Source organism: Sebastes umbrosus, chromosome 2, assembly GCF_015220745.1.
Source record: "Sebastes umbrosus isolate fSebUmb1 chromosome 2, fSebUmb1.pri, whole genome shotgun sequence".
Classification (NCBI taxonomy): Eukaryota; Metazoa; Chordata; class Actinopteri; order Perciformes; family Sebastidae; genus Sebastes; species Sebastes umbrosus.
In genome coordinates, this window is record NC_051270.1 from 38,591,263 (window position 1) to 38,608,022 (window position 16,760).

The window sequence follows — 16,760 nt, forward strand, 5'->3', positions numbered from 1 at the left end:
CGACATACAGTTGATTTACTGACATGTCAAAACTTAACCAAGTATTTCAAATGTACTTATACTAACCACGATCTTTTCCTAAACCTAACTTAGTAGTTTTGTTGCTTAAACACTGCAGGGGCTTACTAAGTTACACCGATCGCTCAACCTGTTTGCATGAAAAGGCGCATAAATGCCACGATAATGCGCGAGGCGTTTTGTGTGCTGTAAGTATTATTTGAAGCCCAACCATGACGTTTTCCCTTACCCTAACTAAGTGGTTTTCTTGCCAGAACCTAAGTTAGTGGTTTTCTTAACTGTGGACGTTTGCGTGGCGTACAAATGACACTCGAAAAGCGGCGTGCAAATGACATGCAAAAATGCATACTCACGATACACAGAATGTCCGTGTAATGTCATGGTATTTATACGCCTTCCCGTGTAGACCGGGTCGGATGACTTGTGTTGCTGGACATTCTTGGAGACCGTGCGATTAATTACAAAATTACTTTTTGTAAGATATCAAATGAATCGTTGTATGAGGATACCATGTTTTTAGATCCATTGAGCATGGTGGTTATGCCCTGCCAAGGGGTGGACGAGGCACAACATGAAATGAACCCATCTTTTCCCAAATCTCCAGCAGCCACAGAGACAGATTGTGGAATATAAGAACTTGTGTGTTTATTTACGACGTTGCAAAGGTGCCGCAGAAAAGTGAAGTTCAAAATAACAAAGATGGCTCTGCTCTGGCTGACTTGACATCCTCCATCCTCCATCCTCCATCCTCCAGGTTGTCACTGTGGGCAGATTCAATGAAATATGTGCTCGACACCGTACAGCCACAACTCCATTCAATCTGTTGACTGTATGCTGAGAGGAGCTTCTTTCTGTTATTTCACTGCACTGCAGTAACTTGACGATCAGAGCCAGAATAATAAAACATGTTGGATTTTCATTTGTGCAGGCTGCTGAGTTCAGATTTTAACAAAGCTTTTTTTTCCTCCCGCGAGCTGAACACGCACACGCTGTAGATAACTTTATCTTATTTATCTCTGTGTATTAAAACGCACTCATATACGGAGAGGAAGAGAGCTATGCAGCTGTAGCACAGCAGCATGAGTGAATTTATAGCCTGTTGTAATAGCTCAGTTTAATTAAAATGTTCAGGCTGCTCAGGCTCCATTAGAATAAATTGACTTTTAGTGAGCAGTCTGATGATGAGTTATTAATTTTATAGTTTGGATCCCAATTAATTGAAAATCAGAATTATTGGTCCAGTTGACCTTATCTTGATTAATACTCATCTCAGTTTAGATTTCATTTTTTCATCACATCACTAGATGTGAAGAGCTTCGCAGAGTCACATTGTTTCTGTTCCTATGTGGACAACATGGATATGTGCTACAAAATTATATCCTGAGAAATGCAAACTATGTGGCAATGTGTTTGAACACTTAAAATGTATCAGCAATGTAATAACATAAAGTTAAAGTAATGTCATCTGAGACAGCTGTTGTGATTGTAGACCAGAGACTGTCCTCTCCAGAAACTAAAAATGACTACTACTAATACTTTATGCCTCAGAAGGGTTATAGTTACACCTCTGTTCCAAGCCAACTGTCAATGTTGGTTTCTTTTATCCATGACCATAAACTTTTGCCCAACCTCTTAGTTTTTGTGCCTAAATTTAACACAAACTCATTCATAGAAAACATTAGAGCAGGGGTCAGCAAGCTGCGGCTCCAGAGCCACATGCGGCTCTTTAGCTCCTCTCCAGTGGCTCTTTGTGGATTTATAACAAAAAAATGAGTGGAAATAAATAACAGTTTTTTGTTTACATTTTTATTTATCATTGTTGTAGGTCTATGGTACGACGATATGACGGTACGACGGCATATTAGGGCCACATTGAGGAAGAAAAATAAATCGGAGATTTGGAGAATAAAGTCATAATATTACGAGAATAAAGTCATAATATTATAAAGTGGTAATTTTACGTGTTATTTTCTTTTTTCCGTAAAGTTATGACTTTATTCTCGTAATATTACGACTTTTTTTTCTCTTAAACTTCTGACTTTATTCTCCTAATATTACGATTTTTTTTCTCGTAAAGTTATGACTTTATTCTTATAATATTATGACTTTATTCTGGAGATCTCCGATTTTTTTCCCTCAATGTGGCCCTAATACTCCGCAGTACATTTGCACTTTGCCCCTCACTGCATTAGACTTATATTATATATACTTAGACTATAAACTGTGTTACCTTCATCACAATGCTCAAATGTTTTGCGGACAGAATGTTTTGCCTAAAATGGCTCCTCTGATAGTAAAGGTTGCTGACCCCTGCACTAGGGGATTGAAAATGAACGACACATATGAGAAAACTAATACCAGAATAAGAGATCCGGCTACATCGATCCACAACCGCAGATCTGAGTGTATAGAGCACCAGATCAGAGAAGGCTCATATGTGTTATTTTGAAAGGCAATGACTAATTATGTATTTTGTCATTAACTTGATACAAAGTTATTATGGAAGACACGACACAGCTCTACAAACACAAATGTTATTAATCTCTGTCAACATGGCTTCTATCTCATGGGAAGGCGTATAAATAGCATGACATAAGGAGGTCCATTCAGCGTATCATATTCTCATGGTCTTGTTTATTTTATAAATTAATTGATTTAATTATTAATACAATAACAAGCAACCAGAGGCCTGTACTACGAAGCGAGTTCAACATACCCAGGGTATCTTCTCGTTATCTGGCTTCACTAACCCTAAGTACCGAAATCCCGCTAAGCGGTCCTACGACGGTGGTTATCAACTCGGTAAATCAACCCAGGGTTTCTCCGTCTGGCTGTGAGCGCGTTCACATGAACGAGGCGATGTTTGCAGCATCTGACCAATCACAGACATGGACAAGTCATTTTACAAAGGAAGAGTAAACTATATTAGACCATTACGAAGAAGTATTTTTTATTTCAACCTTCTTTCAGCTGCGTCCCCATCTCCAGCGGTGTGAAACGGACTCAAGACCAAGTAAAGAAAATAAATATAAAAACATAATTCAAAGCAGTAAACACCGTGCTGATGCTTTCCTGCATCTGTCAGTTTAAACTGTGTTGTTATTAGCCTGGATTTTGACTTAAACTTCTTCATATGTGTGTAATATTACCATACGATCCGCGCACTCAGCTCTGATTGGTCAGAAGCGGTGCTTTTATATGAGCTGATCGCTTATCTGGAACATAACCTGCTCCTGAGCAGGTTAGGTGTTCCGCATCAGTTACCATGGTGATCTACCCCAGTAAGAAGAACCACCTTCGTAGAACGGAAAACCCTGAAGTTACCTCGCTATAACGCCAAATCCTGCTTCGTAGTACAGGCCTCTGGTGGCTTTATAACAATATAATAGATATAGAAAATCTACATTTTTAATTCCAATAAGCAACTACGATCATCTTCAGTTTCTCATGTTTATAACAGACCACATGTCATGAAAAAATTCAGAATCAAGTAACAGTCGATTCTAGCGGATCTTGCCTCTACAACGGGCGGACGTGACATACAGCAGCCTGTGGGGTGTGATCGCGTCCATAGGGACCAATCATAAGAGGGCCAGTGCCTCCGTTGGTTTTCGCCCCCAAATTGTCAAAAGTCAGGTCGATTCGCACGAGCAGAACTGAACTCGTGACCCGTGTGAGCGTGAATACCCTCCAGCGCTCGCCAAGCAGCCGCTCTCTCGCGTGCGGTGGCCGCCCTGTGCACTTGCTATATAATATATAATCATAGGTCTATATAGTTATAGATTTAGATTTATATGCACATCTTGCAGCTGCTTGTACAACTCTTGGTTGTTGAATTGGTGTGCAAGGACTTATATTGTGCGAGTGGCATTTAATATCTGCGCGTGTGAATAATATAATTTGCTCGTGAGCATGTTTCATCACACTCGCGACGTACGACATAAATCTGACGCCAATCCATCCACTTCCTCTCACACCCGCCGTAAGCAGTCTTTCTCAGTTTTTATTCTACGTCACTAGCCCTGAGCGTGGTATATTTACGCGGATACGTTTACATTGCAGTCAATACAGACCACATGGCTTACAAATGACTCGCCAAAAGAAAGACCCGCATTCTTATTTACCGTGTCACTCGTATGCCATTTACTGCGGCCGGGCTACTTTTAACATTTCTGCATGCTCATATAGCTATTAGATATGATTCACAGTATAGATATGATTTTATGTTCTTCTCAATTATGCACTTATACACAGTTTTAGTTTTCTAGGGTTTTAAATCACCTACGGTAGTTTACCATGTAAAGTGTTTGCATATCTTGAAAAGCCCTCTAAAAATGTAATGTATTATCATTATTATTACTATGAATTGTTTTCTTCATCCAAACTGATCAGATATGAACAGCAAAAGAGTTTATCTCAAATTATTACTAGATGGTTAAATATATTCACAGTATACCACATTATTGCTTCCCATTGTGGAGGTGTGTGTCAGTCAGAGGTTTCTTTACACCCCGGTTTCTCCTCCTGTAGCTGCTGAAGAAACTTTCCCGTGTGCTTTACAACATCGTGGTTCTGTTCATTCCCTGGGAAGTGAGGATCAAGAAAATTGAAAGTGAGACCTCTGTTTGCTCTACAGTATTAATCAAAGTAATTATAATTACTGGATAATGTCCTAAATGCTTTCATTTCTTTTGTTTAATATCTGTTACTGTTACTATCTCTTTCTCATTGAGGTCACTTTGGGTCGGGCGTGGCCTCCTACTTTATCTTCCTCCGCTGGTTGTTCGGGATCAACATCGTCCTCACCATCATGACTGGAGCCTTCATCGTACTACCAGAGGTCAGCAAGTCTCTGACACTCTATACTATACAATACTGCATATCAGATGGGAATCGTAGGCTTAACAGGGATTTATGATTTAGTGCGAAAAAATGACACTTTTTGAAAAAGCTGGGCCAAAGAACCGTTAGTTTTCCATAGACCCTTTTTGTGTCGACGTCATGATTATGTCACGGTGTTAGCTGGAGGCTAAACAAAGGAAAGACTAGAGGCTAACACTGGCAGTGGGCTAAAGTTACACAATGCCATCTTGTAGTGTCAGAATCCAGATATCACAGACATTTGAGATGACAAACTGTTATTCGAGGCTCCAGCGAGCTACAATATCGGTGAAACGTTTCAGACATGGAGTGTAAATGTTGCTATTATTTAGCCTTCTGCTAACAGCAGCCGTGAGCTGTTGGCTGCTGTTAGCAGAAGGCTAAACTATTAGCAACTCTTTCTCTCCGTCTCTGAAAAGCTTTGCCGATATTGTACGACTCTCTTTTTGACTGACTTTACTGAGCGATAGTTAACTATATTTTTTTATTTATACGCTCTCAATTTATCTTGACAGCGCTGCCGTTGGCCACCAGCCCGCTGGTCGGACGGCTGGCTGCTTAGCTAGCTTAGCTTGCTAATTCCACCATGCTGTCACGCAACACAGAAAATGAGGTGAAAAAAGTTGTCACTCATCTGGTGATAGCACTGTGCTTTCCTACGCTGTGACAAGAGTGTGAGGATGAAGCATTAAATTGTTAACTAATTAAGCGACTGGCTAGTTAGCTAGCTACCTTGCTAATTCCACCATAGTACAGAAAATGAGCCCAACAGCGGACAGCGCCGGGTCACGGTCCCTCTGCCTCACTCCTCGCCGCCAGGAGACTACTTCACCGGGAGGAGAGCTGACGTTAGCTTGCTAGAAAAAAGTAAAACAGTATGGACATGGAATTAGCTGCAATGGCCAAATTAATTATTATTCTACTCTATTTTTGAATACAGATTCGTTAAATAAATGCTTATTACAGCCACTGAATGAATGAACCGGGCCAAGGCAGCAGCTCTGCTGACGGATACACCGCCCCTGATTCTAAATAATATGAATACATATAAATTATATCGGATGATGCTTTATAACGTTGCCTGGACACCAGGGTATAGCATCGCATTGTTTGGATTCCTCCAAACAGCCTTGCCAAAGAGTGCAGTGTTAAATATGTAAACACTTGTGCTCATTCAAGTCTGTAAATCTGATGTGTGGACAACCCGTTCTCACTCCCAACTCGTCAAATACCGCCGTTTGGTCAGCGCCCCTCGGAATCGGAAACCAACGCACGGAGGCACCCTTTAGCAAAAATAGGCAATGTGACGAATCAGGCTTTCAGCTAACTCCAATGTAAACCCATCTGCGGTGTTATTTTGTCACATCAGTCTTAAGTCATGTGACTCGTCGGTATCGTCCGTCCCGTGAGTCACCCAACGTCAACCACGACCGTTTCCTAACCCTAACTAACTGGTTGTGTTGCCTAAACTCAACTTCCTGTGAAAATTAAAGTTTATTTTGAAAGGACACTATACGTGCAACGAGCATACCTTGACACGCCGTCCTTGGTCCATCCAAAAGTAACGCAAGAGGGTAGGCTACCCCGTGTGTCGATCTCCAATGGTGAGGGGCACTGACCAAGCGATGGCATTTGATGAGTTGGGAGTAGGGATGCTCATTTTGAAAAATTTTCTTAACCGATAACCGACCTTGTTAACCGATTATTAACCGTTAACCGGCAAGATTTGTGCCTCGCATGCAGGGGTGTACCAGCTGCAGGAGTACAACAGATATTCGTTGACGGCAGTCTCCAGTTCATCGTCCGAGAGCGTTAATTTAGCAGCTACGATGCTGCGTGTAGTGTCGCGGACATGCAGCCACTTTCCCAGTAAAAGTCTCCACCACACATTTAGTTCAGTTCAGCAGGTTGTAAGCTGTGTGTCTGCCCGGCGTAACGACACTCTGTCTGCGCAGCATAACTTTAGCGAGTGACCAACAAACAGTGTGTGTATTTGTGCTACGTTAGCAGCTTTAGCATTGCCGGAGGCTTTGTGCTCGCTGCCGCCGCACACGTAGTCCGCGTAACTTATGCGAGTTTCCGACAGACCGATGAGTGTGAGGTTGTTGGTGGCGTTCTAGCTGTGAACGTAAGTGTAGCAGTGTGTGTACAGTGTATTTGTCGTTGAATAAATGCTACGAAACTACAATTCCTCCGCTCCGCTCAAGCGAGCTGGAGAGACCGGAGCCGACTTCCTGTATCCTGCAACTCCGGCTCCGCCTCTTAAGGTGGACCAGCTTTTCTCCTTAAAGTGACGAGCCGCTCCTCTGAGCCGCTCAGCTTTTGAGATAATTATTAACATTTCTTTTAACCGTTTTAACAGATAGCGTTAACGGTTAAACGGTTAATTATTGATATCCCTAGTTGGGAGTGAGAATGTGTTGGTGTGGAAGATACAGAAATAAAGTAGAAATATGAGGTAAGGGGAAAAGATTAAAAGGCCCTCTGCTGCTCTCCCAAAAAGTCCACAAACATTCCCCTTTTTGTCAGCTGATGAATGAACTTACTTCAGACACTCCTTTAAAAAGCTCTACTATGACTTTCTTTAATTCAAATATATCTTATTAAAAACTCCAAATATATCTAACTAATGGTAAAACTAATTGCTTAGTGTTATTACTCAATTTTTTGGTCACTCAAGTGCTAATTAAAAAACACACACACCCTCCAGTTGGATCACAACTGATTTATCTTAAATGTAGAATTTTCTGGCCTATTTCTTTTAGAGTAAAATACAAACCCCTTGCATCATTATTTATGTTATATTGTATATTTAATCCTTAGATTCTGTGTTGGCTTCTCTGTTTAGTTCATATGTTCATGATCGGAGGATCCTTTAAGGTGGAGCTTGTAGCCTGGTGATTCTCCAGCAGCTTCGGCTTCAACCAGTTAAAGCACTAACTGTAGACCGGAACAAACGACAGGAAAACATTGCCGCTGGATTTATGTTTGTCACTGACATGCAGACACAAGCAATTTCCCCAGACATTACTCATCCTATCATTCCCAATGCCTAATCTTATCCCCCCCGTTTATTTCTTCTACGTCTCCTTACTGGGACTAACCCACCACATCCCTCCTTTATCTCACCTCTGCTCAGTGAGTAATATCATCCGACATGAAGCCTTGTGGATGTTCTGTCAGGTTTGATGTCCGTGTTTGTTTCGTGCTGTGAATTATGTTTCCGAGGCTGGAGAGGATGGTTGATTGTGTAATCTATAAACAGGAATGTGAAAACAATCGATGGGTTATTGGGGAGTTATTATTGATGAATGACAGTTTATTCTTCTGTATTCTGCCAAGCAGTTATGTGTAGCATCATGGGTTGACAGTAGGGCTGTCAATCAATTATTAAAATAGTCAATCGCAAATTAATCACATATTTTTGATCTGTTCAAAATGTACCTTAAAGGGAGATTTGTGAAGTATTTAATACTCTTATCAACATGGGAGTGGGCAAATATGCTGCTATATGCAAATGTATGTATATATTTATTATTGGAAATCAATTAACAACACAAAACAATGACAGATATTGTCCAGAAACCCTCACAGGTACTGCATTTAGCATAAAACAATATGCTCCAATCATAACATGGCAAACTGCAGCCCAACAGGCAACAACAGCTGTCAGTGTGTCAGTGTGCTGACTTGACTATGACTTGCCCCAAACTGCATGTGATTATCATAAAGTGGGCATGTCTGTAAAGGGGAGACTCGTGGGTATCCATAGAACCCATTTACATTCACATATCTGGAGGTCAGAGGTCAAGGGACCCCTTTGAAAATAACTGTGCTAGTTTTTCCTTGCCAAAATTTAGCGTAAGTTTATTTAGCCTCATCACAACAAGCTATGACATGGTTGGTACCGATGGATTCCTTAGGTTTTTCAGTTTAAAAAAAACTGAGCCAACCTAAAAATCGTAAGTTGCGTTAATGCGTTAAATAAATTAGTGGCATTGAAACGACTTTGCATTATTATCACGTTAACTTTGATAGCCCTATATTTGCCAGATACAGTCAGTTAAGTGTTTAGAGGTGTTGGTAGGACAGGATCAAGCTAGCTGTTTCCTCCTGCCTCCAGTCTTTATGCTAAGCTAGGCCAGGCCACAGCCTGACTCCAGCTCTGTATTTACACATACACAGATTGATATCAATCCTCTCATCTCAGGCTCAGATGGAACTGTTGAACTATTCCTTTATTTAGCATGTAGCTACTGACATAACTAGTCTATACTGCCATCAATAACTAGAATGGCACACGGAGAGCGCAGACCTCCGCCCCCATCTCCGTTCAGCTTGCGCCATCATCCACGTGTATTTGTGTTTATGTTGAGATCAGCTGTACATAGCGGAGCATCGTAAAACACTTCATTCAAACTGGACAGAAACAAAACAAAACTCACCTAAACCATCGTCATTACTCTTTCCAACAATCACCAAGTGTGCTTTGGTCCAACTCAACTGTAATTTCACTGAGTTTAATTTGAAGTTTAATTTTCCCTCTCTCTGCAGGCAGAAGGAAAGAGGCAGGGTGACGCGTCATCAGTTACACTGCGCATGTCTTAAAGCCTGTGGTGTTAATGCACAGGTTAAGCAGAGTTATTAAAAAAAATTCCCGAAGCCGGGTTATGATCCGTATCGCCATTAAAGTCGAATGGATTGTTCATTGTGCCACACCTCACCCCTCCAAAAAAGTTCATTCAAATCCATCAAGGACTTTTGGAGTAATCCTGCTAACAGACAAACAAACCAACAAACCAACAAACCAACAAACAAACCAACGCCAGTGAAAACATAACCTCCTTCCTAGGCCTTTGGCCTTGGCGGAGGTAATTACAATGACCTGCAAAGAAATTAGCAGCCAGCTTTTAACAAAATCTGTTTCACAGGGTAAAACATTGGAATCAAACTAACTACTATGAGACCTGTGTGTTTCTCTTCAGTATATAAAAGGTCATGGATGTACTATTATCATACTGCATTGACTTGGTCTGTGTTTGTTTGTACTAGCTGCTGGCTGGAGCTCCGTTTGGAACGACGAGGAGTAAAACTATCCCCAAGGAGCATCTGGCTTCAGCCCAGGACCTGGACACCATCTGGTCTCTGGGGGTGAGCCTCTCTTTCCTTTTACTGCTCTGTCAATAGCACATTACTCACAGATACAATGGGCCATTATTCTGACATTACTTTACTGCCTCCCTGACCTCTACTCCAAGGCCGTCCCCGCCTTCCACATCTTAGCGCACTGGGCTTGTAAAGACCTATTATCATTATTAAAATATCGACATTTACAATTAATTTAAGGGCAATAATGATTCAGAGTTTTCCCGTGTGTTGAGCAGCTGTGATCACTCACCTTTTTTGAGAGAACCACCAACCCTAGAAAGCTTTCTGGCTCTGGATTCCGGTGGAGTTTTGTCCTGTTTGTCGAGGGCCCACTTAATAGAAATACTCAATTTGTTGTAATTCATTTTTACATAATATTACATAATCTAATCTAATCAATCCCTTTCAGACATGCATTTTGTTACTTAAAGCAGCAGAGGGTAGAAATGGAGCAGATTAAAAAAAAGTTATTTTTATTAAACGGTCACTATATCCTGACAGTAGTGTATGAGACAGGTAATCTGAGAAAAATCGTGTGCGTCATATGTGAACTGTTCAAAGACGCGAGCTGAGAGGCTCGTCGGTGCATCGCAGACACATTCCAGATATCTAGCAGGCTAAATATCTGGACCTGCTAAGAAGCTATAGCTAATGACACACGGGTTGAGGGGTAACCTGGCCTGGTCGCCTCTAACAAGAGGAACTTGTGTTGCATGTGCAACACGGACCAAAGTTGTTGTTGCACCTAGCAGAAACTGGCTAATACAGTAAAGACGTGTGGAACATGCTATTTTTTTAACTCATGTGCCAACGACAACATCAACAAGAATGACTACAAGGAAAATTCCACAGATTCCTTGAACAAAAACATCTATTTTTACTGTTATGTCCGTTCCCGTGTCACTTCATTCACTTGTTTCCATGACAAAACGTAGTTTGGAGACCTCATCGCGGATTCCTCCCGGTGAAAGATCTTGTAGTGTGTGACCCCCTGTTGACAGTCAGTCATATAGTTTGAAAACTTCAACAAGACTCCTGATTACAAGACAGCAGGTTGTGTACAATCTGACGTTTGTTTAGTGTGAACTTGGCTTAAGCACCTACAACACTTTTATGTGAAAGTTAAAGCGCCAATGTTACTATGGAGGACGGAACCTGCCAAAATAAAAAAATAATTAATTAATTAATAAACGTCTCAATAAATGAATAAATAAATAAATATAGCAAAAATAATATTAAAAATAAATGTAGCCATTAATTGATTGATAAAATGTGGCATAAATAGATATTACCATTTTAATTTGCTTCTTTATATATTTATCTTTGTATTAATTCCCTTATTTATTTGCTCTAGTTTTTCCTTTTATTTATTCATGTTATCATTTTTATAATTTTTTTAAATGTATTTATTTATTTTTATTATTTATTTATTTTTAAAATGTGTGTATTTATTAATGTATTTATGCATTTATTTCTGCACAATATTCCCTTTGCATTTCACCCCTTATTTATTTCCCCAAACTAATTTATTTCTGTATTCTTTTCTTTATACATTTCTTTACACTTTTGTTTTTACATTTCTTTTGTCACATTTTATCAATGTGGCTACATACATTTTTTTAAATATTTTTGCTACATTTAATGACATTTATTTATTTATCGAGTCATTTATTTATTTATTTTTTATTTTGGCAGGTTCCGTCCTCCATATGTTACTCGGTCGGACCTAGAAACATTTCAGCACGAGTCTGAATTGAATGTCACCTTGAATTAAGGCTTCAACAGCGCTCACTGATGTTAAACAGGAGAGCATTCTTCTTCCATCATATTAATAGCTACTTTGCAACTCACTGCTGCTCTTCAGCAATGACACCACTCCCTCTCATGCACCAGTTAACAAATATCACATAAGCATTGTGGCTTTTTAACTGTCCTGTCATGTCATGTCAATATCAATGCACAATATCAGCTATCTAGCTTATAGCATGTAATCAATGATATCCGTGGGATTTCATGGCAATCTGTACATATGTAATGTGACAGAGGCGTTGGAGGAAAGGTCAGAGAGTCAACAAAAACATTATAATTCATCCTCTGCACACCATGAACATCAGTTAATGGCATTTGTGTTTATAGCTGTTGTGATGCGTTGCTCACAGATTCAGCATTCATGATGATTTTTAATGATTCTCTATTTACCTCACTGCTTATGTTTCAGACGTGTTAGACTGCAGAGCCTCTTATACTGTAGATGGAGTTGATTTCCTAGTCATGTCATCATGTACTGTACCTCCTGTGTTGTGTGTGTGTGTGTGTCTGTGTGTGTGTGTGACCTCCACAGGGCTACCTGCAGTACTCTGTCTTATTCTATGGTTACTATGGCAGGCTGAGGAAAATTGGCAGCGCAGGCTACCGGCTGCCCCTCGCCTACTTCCTGGTTGGGATGGCTGTCTTTGCCTACAGTTTCATCATTCTGCTGAGAAAGTAATCATTACACTCTTTACAACTCATGATTAGTGAAAACGATCGATGATATAATAATGTGATGTACTGCCTGAGGATGACGGTCTGTTTTAGATCATGATTATATCATTTATTTTTTTATTTATTTGTTATTATTTGCACACACATGAAACTTAAACACATGAAGCCACCGGCTCATACAGTGGACCTGAAGCAAGTTCAACTTAACCGGGGTATCTTCTCGTTATCTGATTTAGCTAACCCTAACAACCGAGATCCTGCTAAGCGGTCCTACGAAGGTGGTTATCAACTCGGTAAATCAACCCAGGGTTTCTCCATCTGGCTGTGAGCACGTTCACATGAACGGGGAGGTGTTTGCAGCATCTGACCAATCACAGACATGGACAAGTCTACTGAGTGCAGACAGACAGGCAGAGCGGTACATTTTACAAAGGAAGAGCAAACTATATTAGACAAATACGAAGAAGTTAAACACTTAATCCAGACTAAAAGTAACACAGTTGAAGCTGCAAAATGCAGGAAGGACAGCTGATAAAGAAAAAACTCTAATATGTGAATGCGTAACTTAACAGACTTATTAATTTAATGGAATACTCAAAAGTTAGATATAGTCGTCTAGATATAAATAGATTTAACAAATGTAATGGATGGATGGGTTACACCTCATTACATCCATTATTTATGATACGGCGTATATGACTATTTCAACCTTCTTTCAGCTGCGTCCCGTCTCCGGCGGTGTGAAACGGACTCAAGAGCAAGTAAAAAAAATAAATATAAAAACATAATTTAAAGCGGTAAACACCCACAAAATAAATCCAGCTGTCCTTCCCGCATCTATCAGTTTTGATTGTATTGTATTCAGCCTGAATTATGACTTAAACTTCTTCATATTTTTGTATTATTATCATACGATCCGCGCACTCAGCTCTGATTGGTCAGTAGGCGGTGCTTTATACCCGTTGATCTCTTATCTGGAACATAACCTGCTCCGGAGCAGGTTACCTCGCTAACCGCAAATCCTGCTACGTAGTACAGGCCTCTGTACTGACTGCAATGTAAACACATCCGCGTATAAATGCTGAGAGTTAGTGACGTAGGATAAAAAGTAAGAAAGAACCCTTATTGTGGGCAGGAGGGGAGGTGGATGAGTCCAACAATCACAGGTAGGATTGATTCATACTGTGCCCGAGTACGATTGCCCCCCCTCTCTGGGCAGCTTCCACATTGTAAAGTTGTTCCGTACCCGAGTACACTTGCGTCATCATCTACCTGTATTTGTTTATGTTGAGATCAGCTGTTCTAGTAGCGGAGCATCGTAAAACACTTCATTCAAACTGGACAGAAACAAAATGAAACACACCTATATTGTCGTCGATTGTCTTTCCAACAATCACCAGCTCTGGTTTGGATGGAATAAACTCTTATTTCACAGAGTTTGATGTGAAGATTGAACGACTCTACACGTTGTCTCCCCCCACCCCGTCTCTCTCTCTCTCTCTGCCCACTGAGCACATGAGCAGCTGTGCTTCTCTCGTTCTTCGCAGACAAACCATTAAATCAGCTAAATAAAATAACAAACATCACTCTACCCCATTGCCTACTATTGTTTATATTTTAAGGAACCTCTCGCCGGCCTACTGTAGATATGAAACAGTTTTATATCTATGTATACAGATTTCGGAGGAGACCGGCGACGTCTAAACTACTCGCTGACTGCTAACGTTACTCGCGTTAAATTGCGGTCCACTTCCGTGTTTTGGCACACCTGATGCGAACCGTACCCGAGTACACATGATCCGTACTCCAGACCACCTTTTCAAGTGGACTCGAGTACGGATCGACGAACCGTGCCCAGGTAAGGTACGGAGCGTTCACTCGAACTGGACTTTGGGGACAAGTGGACTTGGATCCGGCCCCGGGTCCCTAATGTGAAAGCACCCTAAGACTGTTGGACTGTCTCCTAGAGGCAGCAATGTTCATTACACCCCACCATACAATGTAGTGGACAAGACCGCACAACATATCTAAGAATGATCAATTCATCATTATATCATTCTTAGAGCCTTAAGAGGAGGAGGGAGTCACCATAGGAAGAGGCATTTAAAGTCAATGAGGTGTGATTATTTTTGAGTAGGCTGCAAATGTAAATAATGTATATCCTGCAGGTGGTGCCAGAGGAAAGGTTAAGAGGTCACAAAATCATTCATTCTATAGGAATCTGAAATATATCCACCAATTCCATATCAATCTGGCCAGAGTTTGTCGAGAATCTCCCTCTGAACCAAAGTGTCGGACTGGTGGACTGACCGATCACCTGACTAGCATCACTATCCGAAAAATATCGCTTTGATAATATATCGTATGGTTTGATAATATGCTCTACATAATAACACTCCTGCAGAATGGCCAAGAACTCTCGTCTGAGCCTGGCCAGCGCCTCTGACGAGAACTTCACGTTCTGCTGGAGAGTGTTCTGTGCCTGGGATTACCTGATAGGAAACCCGGAAGCTGCGGAGAGCAAAGGAGCTGCCATCGTCAACAACATCAGGGTCAGAGACGCTTTACACTACATTACACCTTTATTCACCGTCCAAGCAAGGACAGCCCCTTTATTCCTGTGGTAAATCATCTATAAGACCTTACATGCACAGAGCACTATGAATCAGAACTTGTGACCCTCAAACTAATGACAGCAGTGCTAATCAATGCTAATAACAGCTGTTTTTCTGCACAGGAAGCTATTGTTGAGGAGCAGGAAAAGAAGAAGGATACCAGTCTGTAGGTGTCTCTGTTATTTGTTTCTTGTCTTGCATGTTGTCTGTGCATCTTCTTCTTCTTCTTCTTCCTCTGGACTTTTCCCCCCCTTTGAATAATTTTCAAACCCATCTGATTTACAGCACCCTGCGTGTCAAATCTCTGTAGTTTATACACCGTTCTGTGCACTCATCTTGACATAAGTTATAGAAATTGACAGTAAATCACAAAAAGGACACTGAGGACTGACTGAAGTACTCTGGCATACAGTAGTAAAAAGTACTTTTAACTTATCTATTTTTAACCTACTTCATAACCTCTCATGGAATGGGTTATTATGTGGATGTAGAATATGTACAGCAGAGGCTCAGACCTCGTCACTCCCCACAGGCAGACACCGAGCGCAGCACAGCGGGAAGTCTGGAGTGACGATAACTTCACTCAAACTCAGGTGGATGCTGGTGTGGAGGTGGGGCTTTTGAAAGGCTATAGTATCTCCCAGGTGAGTGGTGGTGTGGCAGCAGACATGACAGTAAAAGAGAGAGCAGAGCTCTGACAGCTTAAAGTTACTATCAAGGACTTTTAACTGGTTGTGAAACAGTCTCGATGTAATCCTGATGCCTCTAGATCAGTGATTATCAAAGTGGGGTCCGGGGACCTCCAGGGGTCCCTGGCACTCTGCCAGGGGGTCCGCGAAATAATTGGCTATAAATTATAAAATTGTGCTGTATCATTAAAAAGTGCATATCTACAGATGGGGACCATTTGCACCAATAAAACAAGAATATTTGACTCCCACCCACGTTAGCTTTGGGCCAATAGAAACTATGATATGATTGAGAAACATCACCTCAACCTGTCATCAATCGGTCACTTCACTCACTCTAATGCAAATATTCAAAATCAAAATGTTCTGAAGTAATATGTTTAATTATATAAAACTTCCGTTATGAATTGTTCAGAGCTTTCTGACGATGATTTGAATAAGGAGCAATACGTTCATTGTTTTAAAGTTGAGTCACTTACTGAAAGTCAGCATTAAACTGGTCATTTTAAATGTCTGGATTCATCAGGACAGGTGAAACAGGTCTGAAGTATTTATGTCAATAAGTTCCATACAAACAGTTCCAATGGCTAAGAGGACAAAAGGTACATTAGGAGGCATATGCTTGATTACGATTGTCGATTACAATTAATTGTTATGATCATGAGGGGGTTCTTGAAAAAATGTTCTACCCTGTAAGGGGTCCCCGGCCCCAAAAGGTTTGAGAACCCCTGCTCTATATGACCTACGTAAGTAAACAAGACCATCAACGAGAAGATTGGCTATTTCTATCTAGTTATTCTTAATGCTTGTATCGGTACCACCGGGTCCTATTCTACCGAAATCAGACGAAATCATGCAGGTTCACCAGAAACTCCTTCAGCTCAGACTCAGGGAGGCCTCGCAGCGACCAGCCCACCTCGGACAG

At 40.9% G+C, this 16,760-nt stretch overlaps 1 protein-coding gene across 1 annotated transcript in view; it reads left to right on the forward strand.

Annotated features, from left to right (window-relative positions):
- LOC119481324 (transmembrane channel-like protein 3) overlaps positions 1–16,760 on the forward strand; it is a 44,284-nt gene that overhangs the window by 7,790 nt on the left and 19,734 nt on the right. Inside the window, 6 exon segments of the mRNA XM_037758130.1 lie at positions 4,549–4,630; positions 4,752–4,858; positions 9,952–10,050; positions 12,389–12,531; positions 14,936–15,083; positions 15,269–15,312. Of these exon segments, the coding sequence (XP_037614058.1) occupies positions 4,549–4,630; positions 4,752–4,858; positions 9,952–10,050; positions 12,389–12,531; positions 14,936–15,083; positions 15,269–15,312 (623 nt within the window).